Below are 25,126 nucleotides of genomic sequence, written 5' to 3'. Positions count from 1 at the left end.
GGAAAGAAATTTCTCATCATTTACAAGTCGACATCGTTGTATAGAAACGCTGAGATGTTCAGCTCAGTGTTAGTGACCAGTGATAGAAACTCTGAGGGAATATTCCACTACAGTTAATAAATATGAGAGTATACAACAGGAGGAACAGACGAGGAGGGAAAGCTGAAGAGTCTCTATGGCTTTTATAGGCTCAGTGGCCCAAACAACATCAGTAGCTACAAACACATCCCACCCACCGACTCCCCCATCCTCCCACCGACTCCCCCATCCTCCCCACCCTCCCCACCGACCCCCATCAGGGCAGAGCTGCAAAAAACAAACCGTGAAAACAACACAGAGTAAAATTTCAATGTGGGAAAAGTGGGAAGGTTGGAAAATGACGTCTTTAACCCTCTACAGGAACCACGTTACCACATATGGTTCCTGGTTCCTCTCAGTGAGGTTAGTGTCATGTGGTTTTCATTCAGCCAATCAGAGAAGATCCAGGAACCATCCTCAGGTCTAATCAGGGTCTAATGTGGTCTACAAGGTCCCCCCTCTGAACTGGTTTATTAGGAACCATGAAGAAGAACAAGTGTCCTGATGTTTCTAATGTGATGATGTTGATGATGTTCTAATGTGACAAATACATGTTTACATTAGTTTAAGGACCAGGAACCAGATATGAGACCAGGAACCAGATATGAGACCAGGAACCAGATATGAGACGTTCATTCATCTGGATTTAACTCAGGAACATTAAAACATTTCCAAGTGTCCATCAACTCAGACCTGCAGAATCAGAGTCTATCTATCTATCTATCTATCTATCTATCTATCTATCTATCTATCTATCTATCTATCTATCTATCTATCTATCTATCTATCTATCTATCTATCTATCTATCTATCTATCTATCTATCTATCTATCTATCCATCCATCCATCCATCCATCCATCCATCCATCCATCCATCCATCTGTGGTAGAATGTGATGATTAGTCTTTGTGGTGGATCTAGTCTTCCTAGCATCCTAACATCTTAGCCTAGCAGCTATTAGCTGCTATTAGCAGCTAATAGCTGCTAATAGCAGCTCCTGGTGCATCCGTACCATTAAACTAAAAGTATTTTTGTTGTTGTTGAGAGACTTGTGTCCATGCGGTGGGATGCTGGGAGGAGTGGGAGGAGGAGTGGGAGGAGTGGGAGGAGGAGTGGGAGGAGTGGGAGGAGGAGTGGGAGGAGGAGTGGGAGGAGTGGGAGGAGGAGTGGGAGGAGTGGGAGGAGGAGTGGGCGACCCTGAGACGTTTATTAATCAGCCTCAGAGAGCTGCTGTACACGATTGTCATATTTTGCACATTTTCAAATGTGGCTAAAACAAAAAAAGTTTGATCTTCAGACAGGTGGTGTTTCCTTTAATTCAGCAGCATCATCCGACTCCTGCTTCAGTGTCTTTTTAATATCCCTGATGAGAGTCTGATCAGCATTTCTTCTCTTTGGATTTACTGCCTCTAACTCACGGCCTTAAACTCTGAGGCTGCAGACACAGATCAGCTTGTTGGTAAAACCAGAAACGTGTGTGATGCTGTGGTTCAGAAACAAAGAGGTGGTTTTAAATTAAACCAGGAATCCTGCTCCAGTTAAACCCAGTGGCTGTTTCCACTGTGGTGAAGTTGTATTAACCCTAGAACACAGGTGGTGGTTCTGGTTGTGTTGCTTCTGTCTTAATTCTGAGTGTTTCCTCGTTTATAATAACTTTGAACCAGAGTTTTATGTCACCTCAGAAAGTGAATGAAACTGAACTAAAGCTAAAGTTTAACTTTAGCCACCGCCAGCTACACATATTTACTTTAGCAGAGCTAGATATGAGGTCCTGGAATCTGCATGTAATTCTTATTTAGGTTATAAATAACAATGAATAAATATCATTTATTGGTAATTTCCAAGGGAACTCGTTTGGTCATTTTTAGCCTGAATAAAAGTCTCTCCCAGTAACACTGAACCACTTCCTGGCTCTGTTATTGTTTCTGATCCCGTTATCTGCTTTATGAGTCATTTTATAGTTGAAAATAAAATAAAAGTTCTTCATTTTACCAGGTATCTTGTACTTCAGTGTATTTTAATGAGAATTATTTTTCACTGAGCTGGTGACGGTCGCACTAATTATAACGTTAGTGTCTACGGTTAAAGGCAGAACATTGTTTGGTGAACGTTACCAGGAGGAATGTGACGAACTGTCCATGATCCAACCGTCCCACTGTGACGCCTTTAACCCCCCATCTAGGACCAGGAACCAGGAACCAGGAACCATGTGTGGTAACGTGGTTCCTGGTTCCTCTCAGTGAGGTTTATCGTCATGTGGTTTTCATTGAGCCAATCAGAGAAGATCAAGGAAACATTGTCAGGTCTAATCAGGGTCTAATGTGGTCTACAAGGTCCCCCCTCTGATCTGGTTTATTAGGAACCATGAAGAAGAACAAGTGTCCTAATGTTTCTAATGTGATGATGTTGATGATGTTCTAATGTGACAAATACATGTTTACATTAGTTTAAGGACCAGGAACCAGATATGAGACCAGGAACCAGATATGAGACCAGGAACCAGATATGAGACCAGGAACCAGATATGAGACGTTCATTGATCTGGATTTAACTCAGGAACATTAAAACATTATTTCACTGAGTGTCCTGTGACGGGTTAAAGAACAGAGAAAAGAGGCAGAAAAACAAAAATCACTGTCTGAGTTTCCATCACAGTTTATCTCAAAATAAAAGTGATGATTCTGAAATTTGGATAAATGTTGTGTTACCAGTGAAAAGGTAAAGTCTTGTCGGGTCATATCCCATAATTCTCTTTGAGGAGGATGAACTGGTCACATGACCCCCTGCATCATCTCCATGGAAACGACAACAGAGTGTCTCCATTTAACTTGAGTTAAATGACAGTAGAGATGTTTCATTAGTTTATTATTAAGATATTCGGGTTTTCTGGGTGTGATGGAAACGCAGCAGTGGACAGATTAAAAATAACAGTGCCCCCCCCACAGCCCCTCCCCCCGGCCCCCCCAACCCTGGAGCTACCTCTGAGATGCAGACTGAGTTCTTCTAGTACGGTGCAAACTTCTGTCTCTCTGGCTTCTTCATCCCGTTGGCTGAGGTGGAGATCTTGGCCGTGTAGGACGCCAAGGCGGCGGCCGCCGCTGCGGCGTGGGCCGGGACCTGGACGGCGGCCGTGGACGGCATGGAGCCCTGCAGCATGGGCGCCCCCACGGCCGCCGAGGCTGAGGGGGTGGACAGGGCCAGGTAGGGGATGGATTTGACTCCCAGCAGGCTGGAGAGGGGGAAGGCGTAGGGGGCGCCCAGGAGTGGAGCGTGGGGCAGTGCAGCGCCCATCGCTGCCAGGGGGGAGGAGGAGGAGGAGGACGAGGCGGAGGCAGGGGGGGCGGGCTGGGTGAAGCTCATGGTCAGGTCAACGGGAGACGGCATGGAGGAGGACTGGGCGGTGGATTTGGCGGTCTCTAAACTGGAGGAGGAGGAGGAGGAGGAGGAGGAGGAGGAGGAGGAGGGATGTGGGAGGGAGGAGGGAGGAGGGAGGAGGTGGAGGAAGGGACGGGGGACGGGGGGGGGTTGGATGGAGAAGGGTTAGAGGGTCAAATAAAAGACATGTTAAAAAAATCAAAAAGGAAAATGAAAAACAAACAGGAGCTTTCAAATGAAATCTGAGAAAAGTCAAATCATAAGACAGGTGTGTTTTGCTGGAGGTTGCAACAGATTATTGTAGGGGGGAGTCGCTGTACGGATGGGGGGGTGTGCTGTATAAGTTGGGGTGATGGCTCGGGAGGGGGCTTAGGGAGGAGGGAACAAAACCATCGTACAGACATTAGCATGGAGGCAGCAACACATCTGCTTCCTTCACACACGACATAAAATGAATAAATATCACTGTCTCCGCTCAGTCATGTCACCAAACTCCTCTGGGGTTAGTGTGGGTTATATCTGACAACACGAACCAACAATCAGATAAAACCTGTGATTTATTTAACATTTACAACATGTTCAGGTAATTATTTACTTTTCTCTACTGTACTTTGTGTTTTTCCCTCTACACAAAAACTAAACAGGAAAAGGTTTCAGTGCTCCAGTCACGTCACCGTCCCCCTGGTGGATTCATCCCGGCTCTGCAGCCTCTGGCCTCATGGACTTTAGAGTTATAGTTTATAATCTTTGCTAAATTTGAAAATGTTGTTAAGAATGTAATTTATCAACAACAATATTTACTTTATTAAATCAAGTGATAAATACTTAATTTTTTATATTGAGACTAAAATCATGTTGAAATACAGCAAATACAGTCATTTACCTCAGTATAATAATATTTAATGTAATTAAACTGACTCTTTAAAGATTAAAATGTCGTCTTAATATAAACATAAAATCATTAAATTCCATATTTCTGGATTTGTCTGTTGCAGGTTTTTGTCGTAACACAATTAAATGTCTAGTATCTTTATAATTTATATATTTACTAATTCAGAGACATGTTAGTTTCATCTGAGGTAAAAAATGGTCAAATAAAAAGGATCCAACGAACAGAAAAGTTTACGATGAACTTTATTTTTTCAAAAACCATGATGATGATGAGGACAGAATATTTTGTGTGATAAAATGAGGCCACGACCTCAAAATACTCCAGAGTTTAAAATAAATAAATAAACTACTCTGATGTCTTGTGTTCTTTATTAGTTTTATCACATGAGACGTATTTACACAAAGTATCGATATTGGATCAGTATCGTCGATACCAGCCTGAATTTTACCGCATCGTATTTTCCTGTATTGATATTGAACATGAGCAGCTGTGACTGGTTGAGTTGTTCCATCTCCTCTGCTCTGACTGTTCGGACTGAATGACTGAGGCATCACTTCATCCATTCATTTCGTGCTCGTGCTGAAGCTGGATCACGCGTCTGATTAAACGGAGGCAGGAGCTGAGTTGATGATGCTTCATTTCTTCCTGGACGAACGTCGTGTTTCAAACCTGGGTCTGTTTGTGTGATAAACTGTGGACGCGCATGTAAATAAATTTTGCATGAGGCTGAGGCTGAAGTCCACGAGGTCCCTGAATTATTCAGGTTTCCTCCGTCATTAAGACGTGACTGAAAGGAGGAGAAAGCTCCATCTGTCTTTTCTCTGAGGAGATTAAAGGAGATGTCCAACAGTATTAAACAGTTTCCCTTTCAGCTCTGCCCCAACGCTGAATCTGCTCCGTTCACAATCTACAGGTCTGATATTTACAGGATTTTACAGTAAGTTATTTGTTTTCCTGTGAGAACGAGTCAGAACTTTGTCTCGACTGGACTGTGAACGAATCTTTGCTCAGGTTGTGTTGGTCGTGGTTAGACCCAGAGGAGACGTCTCAGTAATAATCACTAATAATCCGGACACTTGGTGCCGTCTCTAAATTAATTTCAAACTGCTGCACTTCTTAAATCACAGTCTGCACCCAGGTGGCGCTATCGGCCCCAGGTCTTTACAAAGAGGCGTCCGGCTGCAGGACAGGAAGTAACCCCACATTTCACTGTGGTTTAACGTGAATGTGAAGGATCCGCTTTTCATTTCCAAGAATAAATATGAATGAATAGTTTCAGTTTGAAGTTACACGATATTAATGATGCAAATAACAGCAGGTTACAGTGGTGGTTTATGTTGTTTGACATTGTAAAGCGTTAAAGCGTCTTAACTTCTATGGAGGATTAACTTTGTTCGGTGAAACTGTTCCTATCTGATGGATTGATGGAGAACAGTCCATGAAATAACTAACACGCTGCAGTGAAGCAGAAAACACACTGTGCTCAGCTCATGAACTGTTTAGAGATAACGTGGTTCTCAGAGGATGGAAAGTATCAACGTACCATCATGTGATTTAGTTTAATCTAAAGCAGCAGGACGTCGCTCTAACTAGTTAGGAAGAAGGAGAAGAAGAAGCAGAAGAAGCAGAAGAAGAAGAAGAAGAAGAGAAGAAGAAGAAGAAGAAGCAGAAGAAGAAGACGAGGATGAAGAAGAAGCAGAAGAAGAAGAAAAAGAAGAAGACGAAGAAGAAGAAGAGGAAAAAGAAGAAGAAGAAGAAGAAGAAAAAGAAGAAGAAGAAGAAGTTGTCAGCTGAACTTGAAGAAATAACGAGGAAATAACGTGAAACAGAACGAGCCCTCAAACAGGGAATTAGAGAAAACGTTGCTCTGCAAAATAAATCTAGAAACAAATTTCTGCTGACAGACACAATGTTTCTCTGTCAGATGCGTTAGATCAGGATCTACAGCAGGTAATATCTGCAGCGTCATTTCTCAGGCATCTCTAACCATTTCAACCTGATTCTAGGGACCAAACTATGACTGTTTGTAAAGATGTAATGACTCTGACTAGTCTGAAGTTAATTAACGATCTAAAAAGAGACGTGTAGTATCTCTAACTAAAGTTACTACTGGTCCTAATTGGTTTTGCTGCTGAACTGGAGGAAACTCCATAACCATGAGCATTGAGTGTGTGGATCTGTTCCCTGTGTGGATTCTTACCAGGACGTGATGAGGTACTGCGCCAGGTTGATGGCGATGGGCGTACCCGTGATGGTCACGTGTCGATCGCTGCTGCTGTCGATCTGGCTGCCGATCTTGATCTGGGCCCCTGAAACCTGCCGGATCTCGTTGATCTTGGTGCCCTGGCGACCGATGATGGAGCCGATCAGCTGAGAGGAGGACGAGACGGGATCATCACTAACACAAGCATCAGTCTCACTTCATTTAACGCTGTGACGCGTCGTCCTCTCACCGAGCTGCAACGCGTAGACATTTACTGATTCATTCATTATTTTCATGTCTGAGTTTATTTCACCTCCAGGTTCGTTGTTGCTCTTCTACAGTGACGATAAAGCTCATTACCTTTAACTGAGTAGGACGTTAAATAAAAGGGTTATTTTAATAATTAGTTTCTGCATCTGTGACGTGTGCAGAAAATCTTTATAGACCAGAAACCGTTTAGTTCAGCTCAACCAGTCGTACACCTGTAAATATTGTCCACCTGCGATGAACCAACCTGGACCAAGCCTCTTATATTCCACACTGTTCACGCTGCTTCTGCTTAGATGTTAAACTATATTTAGTTTAATCATCTCCACGTCTCCTCTGTGTCAGATCTGCATCTTTTCCCACAGTGAAGAGGAGGATTCATCTCCTCTCACCACATCTGCGTCTCATAACTCGACCCGGAGCCCAGAACTACCTCCCCTCTCTCTTTGGGAACTGATTCTGCTGCTGGACCAACCAGATCATTAAGATCAAGAACGTCACGAGCATCGTGGCTCTGATTGGTTGCAGCACATTAATGACATATTTAAACTAAATACAGACATATATCGTATTAAACTATTCTTTCCTTATCGATGCTACACTGTTTTATTTTTTGATCTTCTAACTCCGTTTAAACGTTTTAACCTTTTTCTTAGACTGACTCCTGAGAAACTCTGCACAAAAACTCCTACTGCACCAAACCTGTGAACAAAACAGCAAATAAAGTTGTTGAATGTTGAACCTATGAATCGACGTATCTGTAGAAACCAGCCTCATGTGGAGTCTCTGTTAATTCTTTATTCTGATTTACTTTAGAAACCGTTCAGTTCACAGACGGCTCTGTTTCATCATTAGCACTTCTCTGTTTGCACCATTTTACATAAAGTTCTAATCTAATATTTAAATAGAGGCTCATTTTACTAGTTGGTGTTTGCTCAGTTATAACTGAGAGGAAAAACTAATGTTCACGGCGAGAAAGAAAATGAGTTTGGATGAGAAGGAAACGAAGCCGCGACCAGACTGATGTCGCACACCGAAGGACACACAACACACAACAATCACAAGTTTATCTGGAGTCTCTCCAGCCGTCGGGACCTGGTTCTGCTCCAGCAAAGATCCGATGGGCCAATCAGATCGTTTGGGGGGCGGGGCTTAATGTGGGGATGAGTAGTCGTAGACGTCACCATTTTCAAAAAACCTCAACAGCGCCTCCACCTGCTGAAGCTCAGGACCTTCAGTGTCTCTGGATCCATCTGGATCCATCTGGTCCAGCTTCCTCTCGTCTACAGTTCACCAGGCCACAAAGACACTAGGGCACCGCAAACTCCTCCCACCCAGTACAGACCCCTCCCCCCACTACAGACCCCTCCCACCCAGTACAGGCCCCTCCCACCCAGTACAGACCCCTCCCACCCAGTACAGACCCCTCCCCCTCAGTACAGACCCCTCCCCCCCAGAATGGATCCATCCATCCATCCAGACTGTCACCTTCCTGGAGTCTTCTGGTGAAACATGTCTTTCCTTCTTTTTGTGGGTCAAAACTTTTACCCACAAAAGAGGAATTTCTCCCTAAACTGTGTCTGGGTGAATGAAAGTGTTAAACGTACGAACAGATCTGGAAATGTTAGACGCCTCGGTGTCTCTCCCTCTTTAAGCCAGAACGTCACAAGCGCCTTCAACTAGAAAAACAAACGTCCACAAACCGGAGCAGAGGAGACCCCCCCCCCCCCCCCCCCTCCAGACCCTGTTCATGCAAGTGTGTGATATGTTTGTGTGTGAGTCATTGTGTGCGTCCGTACAGAGCAGCTTAATGACATCCTATAGCTCACAGCGAGAGCTTTAACAGCCCTCTCCCCTTCACTAAACCTTTCTAAATTACAGGGGCAGCAGGGAATCTCCCAGAAATAACCCCGGGCCCGTCCCCGTCCCCGTTCCCGTCCCCCTCGTCCTCCTCCTCGTCCTCCTCCTCGTCCTCCTCCTCCTCTTCCTCCTCCTCGTCCTCCTCGTCGCTTACGTAAAGAGGAAACGACCAGAAGAGACGACACATCCTCAGAGCTGGAGGCGTGAAAGCTGTTTTTTCTTTTATTCACACCACAGCTGCAGTAATCAGCTGATCATGAGAAAATAAAAAGCCATCTGCTACAGTCGGTCTTTGTTTTCTGATCCAGACTCAGGTCTAATCTTTCCAGATGTTCCTCTTTCTACCAACAAGTTCTCGTTCCTCATGAACAAACTCAGATTAGTCAAGATACGTGAGTCCTGGGTCAGACCTCAATGCTCAGATACAGATAACAAACTATTCTTTAGATCAGCACAAACTTCTTGACCAGTGAATGGAAACATGAGCTCTTCTAACAATTATTTATGTTCTTAGTAAGTTTGGATGAGCTGAGCTGGAAGGAAAAGCTTTGGATTTAAAACCCTTCTAAGTCCCAGGAGGGAATGTTAAACCATTAGCATCAGCACCATTAGCATCAGCACTGTTAGCATCAGCACCTTTAGCATCAGCACCGTTAGCATCAGCACCATTAGCATCAGCACTAGTTCCGTTATGGTCCAGCATTAGGACTCATCACTACTTGTTAGAACCAAATATTTAAATAACCAGGTCTCAGTGGAACCAGAGTCATCAATGCAAAATAAAATCACACCTTTCCACTACGACGCTCTGTAACTTATCTGAACCGAGGCTGAAAAATTAGTTTAAAACAACAGAGCAAAGAACCAGAACTGGTTCAGTTTGGTCGGGCGCGACCCAAAAGTGTAAATAAAGAAGAAATCAGCAGAGCGTCTTCAGTTCTCACTCCTTAACAGTAGATTAACCACCACAGAAGAAGAAAGTTTGTTTACATTAATACTAATTATCAGATGAACTCAGATTATATGGGATCTGGATTTTCTGATGATGACGACAAACGAGGAGAAAAACCTTTTTGGTCGAATTTATTTTGTGTTTGTGGATAAAAACTGAAACTGAATGTCTCCATGGTGCAGTAATGAGGATTCTCAGCTAAAGACACATAATTAGTTTAGTTTTACTTATTTGTCAGTAGTTGGACTTTTTTTTATCTCATATATTTTGCATGAAAAGACCCAGTGAGTTTGTTAAATGTGTGAAATGTTGTGATCGTTGTTGTTGAGTCTGTCAAACGGCTGAAGTTACTGAGTAGAAGAGTTCTGGTATGAACTTAAATGAGAGTTTAAGACATTTCTAATTAGCAGCTACGCCACCACATCATCTGGATCCAGATTAACAGACGAGGGCTTCGTTATAGAAACACGTCAACAGTTAATTGGTTTAAAGTTTAATCAGCGTTTTGACTGAGCTGCTGCTGTGATGGACGGATCTAGAGGCATCTTATACTTTGACCTCGCAGCACTCAACAGTGTCCATCAAATGTCCTCGATAAGAACTCTGGACTGGAACCAAATAGGAATAAATAAAAAATAAAGACGGAAACGCTGGTAGAATCTCCTCTGGTTCAGTTTCTGAGTGAAATCTGACGTCATGGAACTGGAGGTAAATAAATATATTTTGGAGTCACAGCAGAAATATTAACATAACCAGGAGAAAGGCATCATGGGAGTTTATCTGTGACATGTCAACGCGGTGGGAAAACTACAAGAACAACGGATGAAGTTAAGAGAAGATGGAAAGACGAAGAACAAAAGAAAAAATGTCTCCGAATAAAACCTCAGCAAATAAAACAAGCGTCTCCAAAGACAGAAGATACGTCTCAATTATAAAGTGGTTGACAATGTTAAATGCATGTAGATTACATTAGATGAGTTTAGATGAGATGAGATGAGATGAGATTAGATTAGATTAGATTAGATTAGATTAGATTAGATTAGATTAGATTAGATACTTGCACAAACTACATCACTGTCCACATTCTATAATCTTAACAATTATGTTATATATTACCAATATTTAGCAGTTTTAATTCTCATTCCACTCTGTGCATACAGACTGTCATCATATATGTGTTCACCTCTATATATTTGTCAGAGATTTCATATGTTCGTTTCTTATTATTCTTGTATATACTCACGTCGTTTGGAATGAGGAGCTCCTGAGATGTGGTTTGAGAGTTGGCGTCCACCCCTCCTGACAGAAAGAGAGAAAAGAGTTTCAGCCATCCCTCCTCTTTCCTTCCTCCCTTCCTCAACCTTTTCCCCACTTTCTATCTATCCATCCATCCATCTGTCTATCCATCCATCCATCCATCCATATGAAGGTGTAGAGGAGTACCAGGTAGGACTTGTGTGGCCGTCTGGTTGATGGGGGTCAGACCTTGTTGCTGCATCGACAGCTGATGCAGCTTCGCCAACTGAACCACAGAACAAAGGATGAAAGAGAGAGAGAGAGAGAGGAGAGGATGAGTGATGGGAGCTCAGTGGAACAAACCGGAGGTGGAGGTGAATATGTGCTGCAGGTACCTCTGTGTGTGGAATGCCGTAATGACCCTGGACAGCGTACGTCTGAAAAGAAGAGGGAAGAAAGAGACGTTTACAGCTGATTCTGCTGCCATGGAAACCAGAGCAACTTGACCAGGCCAATCAGATCGTTTAGGCGGGGCTTGTTTTTCCCATTTGTTTTGAGTTACCATCAGTCCTCAGTGATGACAACACCTGAAAAAAACACTTGAGCCTTGCAATCTGCCCCCTGGTGGACACGTCCAGGCTCTGCACTCACTGGCTTCTGGCAACTTTTTCCAAAATGGCCGCCTTCATGAAAGTGCGAAATGTCCAGTTGTTCATTACGTCATTTGTAATAGTTCAGTCCATTAAATGGAAACACTTTCATAATGTTCTTCTTTGCACTAAAACAAAGGGAAACATTTGGAGTTGTTGTTATTCAGAGATGAATAAGCTGCAGTGTTACTGTTAGTGTTAGTTCAATTAATCATCCTGGGAAAAATAAAATTATAAAAATAAAACCAACCGTAGAGAAATGCTTGGATTTATATTTTTTTGTCGCAAGAAAAATGTTGTGCGTTAAAAGCCTTACCTTTAAAAAAATATTGTTACTTAGTTTACACGGTTTGAACCATGTTTTAACCATGTATAAAAAAAAAAAATACTGGGCTTCACAGGTTAAAGAGTGAGATATTTAGTTCTGTTTCTCGCTGCAGCTCAACTTTTGACTCGTGACGTCGACTCAGGGAGTCTAGTTTTATATGAATCAAATGTGCAGGTTTCTTCGTTGCTTCTCGTACTGTTTCCTTCTTGCACAGATTAAAAGACAGAAACTGTTTCTGCTTTTGAATTTGAAACTTTTATTATTTTAGAGACTAAAACCAGACTTTAAATAGCAGATAGTTCATGGACTCTTGTATAAGAGCCACTGCAGAGGGTTTGTGAGGGTTTGTGGAGCTTCGGGACGGATGTCTGAGTGTAAACAGGAAGTGCTAATTCTCTCTGTGTCCTCTTAACGTCAGCGGCTTCTAAATGTGACGACAACATGAAATCCTCTCGGCTGTAATCTGGAAGTGAAGATTATCACGGACGGTTGACAGATTCAGATGAATGTGTCAGCGGGAAGAAAACGAGGTGATGAGATGAAATGTCCCGTGAATCGCCCCCCCCCAGTAAGACTAATAACGAATTAAAAGCTCTAATCTCACACAGACTCACTGAAGCACGTTTACATCATGAGTTTCACTCGTCTTCTTCTTCTTCTTTCCTGTTTATCAACAGTTCTGTGTTTCTAACCTCACTCCTGTTCTCCTCCTCTCCTCTCAGGTCTTCTTCTAGACATCTGCATCAAACGTCCTGGTGGATGAGGAGGTGGTAACCATGGTAACCCCGACTAAATATCTCCCAAAAAATAAATGAATAAATGAATGAGTATCATCAGGTTGAGGAGTTTCCAGGAGAAACAGAAACACGGAGGAAGAAAAACTAAGATGAACCAGAGATGGAGGAGGACATGGAGGAGTCCTGGTCCTGGTCCTGGTCCAGGTCCAGGTCCAGGTCCAGGTCCAGGTCCAGGTCCAGGTCACCTGATATAATCCTAAACTTCCCTCAGACATTCAGAGCTGAACTCTTGGTGGAAACGTTACAAACGTAAACACGAGTCCAGATGAGTCTTTTGTTTTTTTTTTACCTTCATATTTCAGATGCAGGAACATTCAGGCTGTTTTATGCTCATTAATAATCTCTGTCTGTCTGTCTCCATCAGACTCTTTATATTCACAGATTTATATTTTTAGATTTTCTTTTAGTACTACTTGTATTTATGATCATTTTAACAGCAGAGTGACTGAATTCAGGTCGTTTATCCGAACACAGAGACAGAGACGAACTGTTTCGTCCTGAAGATAAAACAGAGCTGGTTTGTGTTGGTGAGATTTACCAGGTTAGAAACAGGTTAAACAGGTCCAGGTGTGAACACTGATCTGGTGTCAGTCCACATGTGGAGCTGGTCTAGGACACATATGACCTGATTCCTTTGGTTAGTGTGAACCCACAATGAGTCCTGGTCCCATTAAAGACCAGCTACTGACCAGAGGAGGAGCTGAACTCATCCATTCATCCACCGGTAGAAATGAACCAGGTAAGACACGTCTGTTCATTAGTGACGAGCCTTTAAAAGAGTTTGGGCTTGGAGAACCGATACCAAACCAAACCAGGAGAGCGTAAAAACGGTTTAGCTCTAGATATTTGAGAGGTTTTTAGAAATGTGTTTAAATTACCAGTTTTTTATGGAGATATTTAGGTTTTGCACATTTCTAGGGGCAGTGGAAACAAAGCCAGAGACGTTTCCTCATCAGCAGAGACCTGGTTCAGGTCTAGTCTGAGTCTGAGTCTCTAAAATAAATCAGAATCATGTGAGAGTCTTTACATCTGGTTCTAAATCTGGATCCTATCTCCAAGTCTCCAACCATGTGGTCCTGGTTCTGGTCCAGTGGTAGGTAGAGATCCATCAGTGACAGCAGCTGATACAGTATTCTACTGACCACATGGTGGCGCTGCTGCTGATTTACACACAGACTGAGACAGATCTCCAGAGCTGGTGGGGGACGAATTAATGGGACACATTTGAATGAATGAACACCAGGCCGACGGACCAGGTGAGACCAAGGTGCTGCAGGCTGAGGGTTGAGGTGAGTGATGATTGGCTAGAGCTGTGGGTGCTTTGCATCTTTCCGTACTCACCTGCTGCAGGTCGACTCCTCCCTGAGCCACCGAGAACAGGGGGTGAGAACCAAAGTCTGAAGCCTCGAACACCTTCAGCCGAGGGAGACACAAACAAAGTCAACACATTAAACCTGGTCACCATGGTTACACATACGCAAGCCAACACAGCAACCGCCAGACATCAGCACCAGGTGAGTCTTTACCTGATCTGAGCTTCAAAGCTTTTCTGAGAGATATGAAAATGTAAATTAACTGGAGTCACAGAGAAAATGAGTCGAAGAAATTATTTATATATTAAGTTTAAACTCAAATACAAAATAGAGATGAGTGAAGGTGAACTGAGAGTCAAACAACCAGGACTTAACACGTATTAACCCTCTATATGAACCAGGAACCATATGTGGTAACATGGTACCTGGTTCCTCTCAGTGAGGTTTAGTGTCATGTGGTTTTCATTCAGCCAATCAGAGAAGATCCAGGAAACATTGTCAGGTCTGATCAGGGTCTAATGTGGTCTACAAGGTCCCCCTCTGAACTGGTTTATTAGGAACCATGAAGAAGAACAAGTGTCCTAATGTTTCTAATGTGATGATGTTGATTATGTTCTAATGTGACAAATACATGTTTACATTAGTTTAAGGACCAGGAACCAGATATGAGACCAGGAACCAGATATGAGACCAGAACCAGATATGAGACCAGGAACCAGATATGAGACATTCATTCAGCTGGATTTACTAAAGTTTTCCTACAGTAAAACTCTGGGGTTGATTCTTCCTGGGGTCCGACACCAGACACACAGTATATACAACAAGGAATTAAAAACAGACCTAAAGAGGCAGCATGAAAAAGAAGAGGTGCTACTCTTAACTCCTAAACCTCACATTGAAGTTCAGTCCACATTTAGCTGACTGTTTAAATTCAATAAATATATCATCACTCACCGTACAACAATGCAAAGCTATTATAACTTAAACCAACAGCCATTTTTAATCAACCAATAACCTTTTAATAATAATTAAATAGTGTTATATCTACACAGTGCCCTATAAAAAGGGTTAAAGATGCAGAGCTTCAAGTTTCAGTCACTGGTTCTTTAACAGATCATTGTAGACCAGCAGCGTTCCTCCTGACAAGTCAGATTTGATTCCTGAAATAAAAGCAGATACGTGTCCTCTGCTAATTACAGCAACATGTCCGAGCTTCGTGGAGTTCCTCCATAAATAACCGAACAGCCCCGACAGAGACACGTCCCAGTCGGTCTCCAGACTGTTACAGCTCAGTGAAGTGTGACCGAACAGACAGACCGTCCTCAGGAAAACCATCCAGCCTCGTCTCAGTCTGACCCGATGACGCCCTGAGCTCTGAGGCGACGTCGAGGCTGAGTGCACACGGCCAAGATTCTTCAACCAATTAACGACAGAGTTTCTGTCGTCCTAAAACTTTTCAGAGCTAAAGACCTGCAGGATGTCAGGATGGCATCAGTTCAAATATTAAACAGATCTGTGTTTATTATATTACATGAAATAAATTACGTCTACACTCCTACTGAGGTTGGATTCCTCTTGAAGCAGATCAGTAAACACTTTTAGCAGCTCTTGGAAGCTGAACATCAGCAGAGTCGAGCTTCAACTGATTCTCTGCTCGTCCGTCTCTTTGTAGCTTGACAGCTGGTTTCTCAGAGGACGTCCCAGACTCTGGTTGCCATGGTAACCCTCTTGTATATTATCCAGTGGAACGAGAACAACATCAGAATATGTGTAGAGTGTGTGGACGGTGTTACTCGCTGTTAGACTCCATAACAACACACTCACACAAAGTTTAGCTTTGGACGTAAGTAAAACTGGTTGGATGAAATATGAGTTGTAAAGTCTAGGTTTGTTGGACCAAAGTGTTGGTCGGTGTCTCCTTCAGGGAAACTTTTCCCAGTCATATGTCAGTCGCTCCCATTGGTTAGTTTGTTCCTCCTATCATCACTTCAGCTCGAACTGTCTGAGCTTCATCAGTGGTCGTCTCTTCCTGATAACAGCGTCAATGCTAACATGCTGATGTTTAGCATCAACGGGCTCAAACTCATGATGGAGGGAAAAGGGACACATTGTCTGGAGACCATTAGAGCCAAGGAACCGACTGGATCTTGAGATATTTTACAGAATAAGTGAATAAGATGACACATTACTGAGGACAGATTCTCCATCCGAACAATCTACGACTTAATAAATCCTCTTGTGGAGCCATTATGTAGCTGAGGCCACAGTAACGTTGGCAAAAATGTCTTCAACTCCACATTTTGCTTTACATAGGAGGTATTTCTCTTGGCTTCCGTCTCTGCTGCAAAACAACAAACCACTTTTATACCATTTTAATGTGTTCTATCCTCAATGTGCAAATACTCAAATCAAATCAAAATGAGCTCATGAACAACTGCTTAGGTTTGAGAGTTTGGTTCAATTATCAGGGTGTAACTGTATTTCTTTCCCACTCAGTGAACACCAATAACTGTTCTGCATTCACTCTTAATATCCGAGGCTTCCACCCAGTGAACCTCTCAAAGGACCATAAATGTGTTTCTAACAGCAGCTTCTCTTGGCTCCAGCCACCACAGAGACTTTCCTCTGGGATAGAAAATACTTTTGAAGAACACAGTTATTGAAACTTTTTACATTTCCTCTGGAACCATCAAGGTCTAAACGAGGAGATCCAATGAAATGGACGGAAGATGACATGAACAGAGGAGGATGTGTTAGGATTAGGTTGTACAGGTTCTAGTCCACTTGTGTCATTGCTTGAGAAAATATAAGTAGCTGCTTTTCATTAAATGAGCTGAGACTTTTGACTAATCTTTAGATGATGGATGGATTATCATAATCACGTTATCAGAAACGTCAATTGTTTCTGAAAGCTGAGGCGTTGCACTTTACAGCAAATATGGTGTCATTGTGGCAATTTCACTTGTGCCTCCCCCGAAGTATTTTTGCACTTTTATAACATGCTCTAAATTATAAATAACTGCCAGATATTCAACAGGACATTCTAAGGCTCATGTGTTAAAGGGTTAATTAAGACCAGGTGTCAACACAGGAACTTAAACAAGAACAGGTGTGATCAGATGTTGATGTGATGTCTGAACAGGGTCTTTGCAGAGTCTCTACATCCCCTCCATGGACCCATCTATCCGAACCATTAACCCGTTCAGCTGTCCCACCATCATCACCCCCCCCATTCCCCGCCCTTCTTTATTCCTGCTCCTTCCCTCCACCTATAAACCTGTTTGTTCATGCCCTCATAATCCATCTTTTCCTTTATTGCACTGCTGAACTGTCCCACCCTTCATTTCCCTTCGTCTGTCATCACTGGATATCTACATCGCTCATTTCATTGACTTCATTTATTGTGACATGGGGGAATGAATTCATGTTTCATTGCGTTTGTTATCTGACGGTTCTGACGGTTCTCATTTCCTGAAGTGAGTTGTGATCATCCTTCGACAGCTCACCTGGTTCCCAGCCAGCAGCACGGTTCCCGGGGTCGGGCTGGGTCGGTATGGAATAGTCGCTCCCTTCGGTGGAGACTTCAGACATGAAGGAGAAAGAAAGAAAGAAAGAAAGATGGAGAACAACATTTAGCAGGAATCAACAGAATCGATTTGCTCCAGCTCACAGATATAAAGGAAGTAAAAGAGCTCAAAGAGAGGAGGTACTGGTCCAGGTCTCCAGGTCCAGGTCAGGATATCCAGTCACTAAACCTCTGTGGAGTAAAGTTGTTCTAGAGTCTCTCTGTTGGAACTGATTCTGGTCCTTTGGACTAATCAGATCATGTGGGTGAGGCTTTTAGTGGTGAAGGAGGATGAGAGAGTCTCTGTAGATGAGGACGGAGCTTTAGTCTCCAGGTTCATCACACGAAAAATAAATATTCCTTCATCTATTATTTCAGAACTCGGCCGCCCCTGTGCTGGCGAGGACCAGAGAGAGGGAACATCTCATCTCATCTCATCTCATCTCATCTCATCTCATCTCATCTTCAGTACCACTTAATCCTGCACTAGGGTCGTGGAGGTTGCTGGAGTCTATCCAAGCCGGCATCGGGCGAGAGGCGGGGTCTACCCTGGACATGTCACCAGCCTATCACAGGACTAACACTGAGACATACGAGAGGAAACATATTACACCCAATTTAAAGTCTCTGAACTGGCTTCAGAATTGATTTTAAGATCATTTTATTGGTTTATAAAAGTCTTAATGGTCTTAGTTCAAGATATTTATCAGAGCAGCTCTCATCATATGAACCTAGAGTCCTCAGGTCTTCTGGTTGTGGCCTTTTAATAATTCCCAGAGTCTGAACTAGAACCGACAGTGATGCAGCCTTTTACCACAGGGTGACATTAAACTTTTAAAGGCAAGCTCAAGACTTACCTTTTATGTTTGGCTTTTAATTGAATCTTAATTTATTTATTGAATATTTAAATGTATTTAAGTGTCTTTATGTTTTATTTTATTTTATTATTTTTTTTTGTTTTTTTAAGTTTGATTCTATTTATTTTTACTTTTTTCTCATTTTAGTAAATTCCCCCTGGGATCAATAAAGTAATTCTGATTTTATGCCTATTTTCTTAGGTCTTAGTGGTAAAAGTTAGATTTGTATTGTTATGTACTATTTGTAGGGGTTTCAGGCTGTTGGTTTTAGCCTCCAGTGTTTCCTCACCTACGATGTGTTTCCACAGTTAATGCTCCAAGTTCTAATGAATATTGGTTTAATTCTGCATAATGAATTTTGAAGTCATGTGTCCGTGTTAGAGGAGGGGGTTGGGGGGTACAGGTGGGATTATTGTATATGGCATTATGTGCTATTTTTTGTATAAAAGTACTTTACAAATAAAGTCAGATTGATTGATCAATGTAGTGTCAGATCATATCTGAAGTCTGAAAGCGGATCAAGGGATTCCTTATTAGAGATCAAACACAGAGCGGATGGAGGATGGAGGGATGGAGGGATGGAGGGTGGAGGGTGGACGGGTGGAGGGACGTGACTTCACACTGACAGAGAGCAGCAGCACTTGAAAGTGAATAAGTTTCACCGAGGTCAGCGTTTTTATTTCCTTTCTTTCTTGCACTGACAGTTTAAAGTCCTTGGAATACCAATGAGCTCCTAGAGCCTTTGATTTCACTGTTTTCATTTCTAATCTCTGGAACATAGCGTCACTCCAGTGAGTGCAGCCTCGGATTAATTAGAACTTGACCAGGAGCTGCAGATTGTTGGAGAGGTGGACGACGGCATCTCCTAAAAACACCGGTGTGATGTAAACGCAGAGCGGACATGTAGACCGAGCTGGGACATCTGCACATCTGTGAAGCTTTCAACGCAAGAAGCTTTTTGTTTTTGTGATCGTCCGCAACACGACGGCATTTAAACTTCCTTGAATTAAGCTTCTGACTAGATGTCCGAGTTACAGGGTAATTATTAAGTTAGCTCAGAAAAGGATGAAGACCGGTTGTCATGGCAACTACCACAACATCCACAAATAAAAAATACAAAAGATGCTGCTTCAAAACCTTGAACTACAAACCACTGTGGGCCGCACATCTACCTAAAAATGTTAAAGTGGCTTCAGTTAATACTTTTATGATGAGAAGATGTGATGCGCCTGAATGATGTAAGAGTCTTCAGCTCCTGTTGTTTTCTCACTATCAATGGGATTTTTAGAAGAAAACTCCAACATCCGTCATTGCAGGTTTAAAGAAATACCATTAACTATTTTCTCAAATGTCCAACAGTTTGTAAAGCTGAATTAGAGGCTGGCGAGTATCTATAGCAGCTCTGCTAAGCTGTAGTCAAGCTAAAGGCTAACTAACTAGCATGCTAACAGATAGTGGCCATCTTTATTCTCATCCTTCTACGTCTGTTCAATCAATTCAAGGCTATTACGATAAAGATATCGTCTCTTCCTCCTTTTCCTTCTTCTTCTCATCTTCACCCAGATGTACTAGGTGAGTGTCTGGTTGTTAACAGATGTTAGTTATATGAGATTCTGACGGACACAACCCACAGACATTTCTAATTAAACCCCAACTTCAAACTAGTCACCAAAAGCTGAAGATTTAGCGGAAACGTCTTCTAGAAACTCCAGCTCATTCCAGCTTTTTACTTTGGATATAACGCACCTGGGATGACTGAGAACCTTCACAGACAAACAATGTGCAGAATATTTATTACTGAGGGAAATATCATATGTGTTATACATGCAGATATCTCTAAAGAAAATACATTATCTTTTTAATTCTAATGTGAGCTGCTGGTCTAAAGCTTGAGTGACAATAATCCACCTGCCTCCAGGACACGTACCTCTAGGATGACAGTGCAGATGAGTTTAACACACTGGATGATGGCGTCCTGGTTCCCTGATATCGTCACCTCTCTCTCTGTGGAGTTGGGGAGGAGGTCACCTGCCACCTGAACCTGGGCGCCTGTCGTCTGCAAACACACAGCATCACCATGTATAGTATAAATCTATATCTATTTCCAGTTTAAAACGATGAAGCTCAGCAGAGAAGTCTGAGGAATTGACAGGTATTTCAGTTCAGAGGTGGTAGTTTTCTGGAGTTTACTAAATAAAAACCATGAGGAATTTATTCCCCTTACAATTTACCTCCTTCAGATCTCTGGTTAGTTGACTCGTGTTTCTATGGAAACTGTGAAATCGCCAAGCTGAATGTGAGTTTTCAAGGTCTTGTTTCACACTGTTTCTGTTCTCACTATGGGATACATCCTTGTGTTTTACTTTTCTAAAAGATCTCAGCTGTTTTTGCCCACCACCTGACACTTTTCATTTATTTGAAAAGGTTTTGAGTCCGACAGCAGCTGGAGGGGGAAATCTGTCAGGAAATGTCTAAATAGAAGCTGCTTGTCAGAGATGGATGGACGTATACGACCTGTGGGACTGTAAAGCTGTGAACATGCAAAAAATCAAAACAAAAAGACATAATAGTCTGAACTAAAATTACTTACGTTCACTGTGATCAGGGAGAAAACTGTCATAGTACGGGACGTCCAAAGAGAAAGAGACCAACCCTAACTCTGGCACTAAACCTAACCCTAGCTCTGAGCCTGACCCTAACCCTGACCCTCATCCTAACCCTAACTCTAGCCCTAACCTAAGCCCTAACCATAGCTCTGACCATAGCTCTAAGCCTAACCCTAGCTCTAACCCTGAGCCTGACCCTAGCCCTAACCTAAGCCCTAACCATAGCTCTGACCATAGCTCTAACCCTAACCCTAACCCTAACCATAGCTCTAAGCCGGAGCCTAACCCTAGCTCTGACCATAGCTCTAAGCCTAACCCTAGCTCTAACCCTAACCCTAACCCTAACCCTAACCATAGCTCAAAGCCTAACACTAGCTCAAAGCCTAACACTAGCTCTAACCCTAACCCTAAGCCCTAACCATAGCTCTGAGCATGACCCATGACCCTAGCCCTGACCCTAGCCCTGACCCTAGCCCTAACCATAGCTCCGACCATAGCTCTAAGCCTAACCTTAGCTGTGACAATAACCCTAGCTCTGGAGATAACTCTAACCCTCACCCTGACCCTAGCTCTAACCTTAGCTTTAACTCTGGCTCCTGGCACTCACCCTAACCCTAGCTCTAATCCTGACACTTTACCCCTAACTTTAACCCTAAATGTGATTTTGTAGTACTGTGACCTACATATGTAGCCTACATTGTTGTGAGACATTAATATTTGGGCCTCATCAGTCTGGCTCTCTCTGTAGGTGGTGCTGTGTCTATTTAGGGTTAAGCCAGGTTAATTTTTGTTTCTACATCCTGCTTCTCTTTCAACAGTGCAAAGTGAAAGATTCAGAACAAGAATTGTGGAAATGTCTGAATCTCCAAACCTCCTCAGTTAAGCACATCGATTCTTTACTGATCAAAAATACAATATAATGCAATAATTGTGGAGATTTATGCAGAAGCACAGACAAAAATCATTCCTATCTATGTGAGTCAGATTTAATTTAATGCTTCTCCAGCATGTTCCAGCTCACCTCTCTGATCTCCTTGATCTTTGAGCCGCCTTTGCCGATCAGAGAGCCACACTGACTGGCCGGGATGACCAGGCTCAGGGTGACTGGAGGTTTACTGGTCACTGTACCATTGGCAACCAAAGCCGCCAGGTCCTGAGAGAAAAAAAAAATAAGATGAAGTCCTCAAAAGTTATTTCCTCTTGTGTGCGGTGAGAAGAGAAATCTCATTTGAATGAATTTATTTAGGGTTAAAATGACAGAGTCTCAGAGTTGAGCTCCAGTTTCATTCTCCCTTTAACAGCACTAAACACAGCAATGAGAAAGTAAATGTTCTATTTCTTATCAGAGCTTTTAACCACAGGCAACGTTAAATAAAAACTCCAAAGAAGTCAGCGCCAGTTAGAAATCAGACTGCAACGGCAAATTGTATGTTTATCCTCTGGGTTGAAATATACAGTTTATATGGAAGGATTATTACAGTAAGGTATGGTCTCACTAACCTCTAGACTTTAAACACTACCACTAAAAAGTTGTTATGCAGCTCAGAATTTCCTACATTAAAGAACCACATTAATCACATTAAACAGAAATATAATACTTTTGTTTTATTCAGGAAAACGAGGCGATACTACATATCAGGGAGGAGCTTTTATATTCCTGGCTGGACGTTAATGTGCGGTCTGAACAGAGGGATTAAATCTAAAACAGATCACAGACTATATGCTCTGGTCACATGTTTCCCTCCATGACCTTGACTCTCTCTTCTTCCACATCTTCAGTTATGCTCAGCAGAGTTTGGTGAATAACAGTCAACTAAGGCAACACGATGTTTCCAAGGAGACGGCACTGGATAATCCACCTGCCTGTTGAACCCAGATATAAAGAAACCCTTCATTCTTTACTGTGAACCGCGTCAGTGGACCAGGAGCAGATCAGAGTCCGTTCAGTCGGACAAGATTTACTTTTGCATTTATTTTTGATGCAGCTGGTTTTCCTGGGGCAGCTCGTTCCTCCGATGGAGCTCTTAAAAACGCATTAAGAAACATCTTCCGACCCTGCAGGGCTGTGCATTTAGGACCAGGCTGTAGGCTTTTTTAAAAAAAGTCGCCATTTCAAGAGGACGTTACAGGAACGCTGCGATTAAAATGGATGCAGCGTTATCGTGTTTCCTTTCTGTTGCATCAGATTCATCAGAGCTGAGAATCCTTTATAAGACTCTCAGAGTGACTCTGATCCACAGAGACTATCAGTCTGGACTAGCTGTAATCTCAACACTTCATTAATAACGTTTTTTGTCTGGTAATGATACAGCAGTAAAGCACAGCTCTGAACTTCAGTGTTTTTTTTCTACATCCTGCCACTGTTAACATCTGAACATGAAGTGAGCTTCAGAGACGTTAAAAGGCTGATTCTGTTTCCTGAGGACAGAGACAGACTCCTTCTGATCTTTATCGAGCAGCCGCCTCCTGCCGAGGCTCAGACTCTGCAGGAGGCGGCCATCTTTGTTTTCGGTGGGAGACCTGTTAAAATCTTTTTCTTTTTTATCAGATGTTCAGAAGATGTTAATGTGAAGCTGCACCCACCCCTCCTCCACCCGGCAACACTTCGATTTATTATTATTCCATCTCCTCAAACTGCTCCTCTGTTTCGTCTATCATTCTCTCACTTTTTTAATTGCATCCCTCCTTTCCCCCTTCAGCAGCTCTTCTTAAATTCCTCTCCCCTTTTTTTCTCATTACATACTGCCTCCCCCCTCCCCTCCCCGTTTTCCCCCCTCCACTCTCTCACACTTTAATTAACTCAGGTGATAAATAACAGCCTAAATCACCGGGTCTTAATTCGATTGGTTCAATCAATTAGTTGGAGCTGGACTCGTTGCTTCTGAAGTGTAAATAGCAGCGTGGCCTTGTCCGGGCGCCCAGCCGACGAACGTGGTCTGAATGCAGGAACATATTTATTTATATCATCACAAACATCTCACGTCTTCTTCTATGCTTTTCTTTCTCTTGAGCGTATTCTCGTCACAGTAATTGACAGCCGGCTCTGTCCCACGCATGCAGAGAGCAATACTCGGTGTCGGCTGAAGCTCTGGAGGATTTTGGAGGCAGGTTTCTGTGCAGGAACTTTTTCTTTTTCTGAATTTGTTTCGTTCGGCCCAAAATGATGAGATCTGTTACTGACTCTGGGTGAAACAAATGGTACCATGGTTATTTCTGTCACCACTTGAGTCTCTGAGGGGTTTCGTTAGATTTTTCAGGCTTAACTTCAGCTGAGGGACATAATGAAACTACTATCAGTGCTGGTGATTCCATCGCAATTTTTCTCTTCGTCCTCTTTCATTCCACATTTTCATTAATCCTCTTTGCTCCTCTTCCTGATCTTCTCCTCGCTCATTCACAGGTAAATCACTTCTTTCTTTAACTTCCTCCTCTCAGTATTTCCTGACAGCCACAGAACCTTTGATGAGAAGATATGTGTAATAAAAGCACAGAGATCTTTTCATCAGATTACTCTTTATTCTTTTAACCTCCAGATTCCTTTTGTTTTTTCAGCTATCTTGTACATTTTCTTTGTCTTAGACTTAGTTGTGATACAAGAATGAAGTTGCTTCTTTCTCCTTTGTGTATGAGACTGATGGTGCAGTGACATCAGTTTGTCCTTTGTAGTGTGACCGCTCTTAAATTTCACAATCCAGTCAAAAGATTTACACATTTAAAATTGTGTGCATCTGAAGCTGGTCAGGTTTGAACCCTAACCCTGACCCTAACCCTAACCCTAACCCTAACACTTACCCTAACCCTGACCCTAAGCCTAAACCTAAGCCTAACCCTAAGCCTAAACCTAAGCCTAACCCTAAACCTAACTCTAAGCCTAAACCTAAGCCTAACTGGATTGGATTATCTTCTTCTTGGAGGAGGTGGAATTTATGACCTATACTACAGCCTCCAGCCACCAGGGGGAGCTCTACTAGCTTTGGCTTCACTTTAGGCTGTGGAGCAGTTTCATCTGTATATAGCCTACACTCTATGGTCATGTTAGCAGCTTGAAGCGTCGTATTTACTCTCTCTGATTAAAAGTCATTCATTAAATCTCTGAATCAAACCTCTTTCTCGTAATCTCTCATCTTCAGTCTCATTAACTTTTCAC

At 42.6% G+C, this 25,126-nt stretch overlaps 2 protein-coding genes across 7 annotated transcripts in view; one reads left to right on the top strand and one right to left on the bottom strand.

The window, feature by feature from the left end:
- The window catches only part of LOC125006460 (nuclear factor 7, ovary-like), a 1,183,669-nt gene that overhangs the window by 438,304 nt on the left and 720,239 nt on the right, over window positions 1-25,126 (top strand). The window lies entirely within an intron of this gene.
- The window catches only part of LOC125006445 (poly(rC)-binding protein 3-like), a 100,215-nt gene continuing 78,142 nt past the window's right edge, over window positions 3,054-25,126 (bottom strand). For 4 of the 6 annotated variants that reach the window (XM_047582486.1, XM_047582487.1, XM_047582488.1 and 1 more), the window contains 9 exons: window positions 22,001-22,132; window positions 20,301-20,429; window positions 17,458-17,532; window positions 13,980-14,051; window positions 11,259-11,300; window positions 11,071-11,149; window positions 10,871-10,926; window positions 6,546-6,715; window positions 3,054-3,499 (listed from right to left, as the gene is read on the bottom strand). In XM_047582486.1, coding sequence (XP_047438442.1) covers window positions 3,082-3,499; window positions 6,546-6,715; window positions 10,871-10,926; window positions 11,071-11,149; window positions 11,259-11,300; window positions 13,980-14,051; window positions 17,458-17,532; window positions 20,301-20,429; window positions 22,001-22,132 — 1,173 coding nt within the window. In that variant the 3' untranslated portion in view covers window positions 3,054-3,081. Of the gene's footprint in view, window positions 3,500-3,571; window positions 3,822-4,781; window positions 5,037-6,545; window positions 6,716-10,870; window positions 10,927-11,070; window positions 11,150-11,258; window positions 11,301-13,979; window positions 14,052-17,457; window positions 17,533-20,300; window positions 20,430-22,000; window positions 22,133-25,126 lie in introns of those variants that run through there. The other 2 variants (XM_047582490.1, XM_047582491.1) reach the window with 2 other exon arrangements.

This window comes from Mugil cephalus, chromosome 4 (assembly GCF_022458985.1).
Source record: "Mugil cephalus isolate CIBA_MC_2020 chromosome 4, CIBA_Mcephalus_1.1, whole genome shotgun sequence".
Classification (NCBI taxonomy): Eukaryota; Metazoa; Chordata; class Actinopteri; order Mugiliformes; family Mugilidae; genus Mugil; species Mugil cephalus.
Note: the sequence above shows the minus strand (reverse complement) of the source record. Positions and strands in the feature narration are given on the sequence as shown.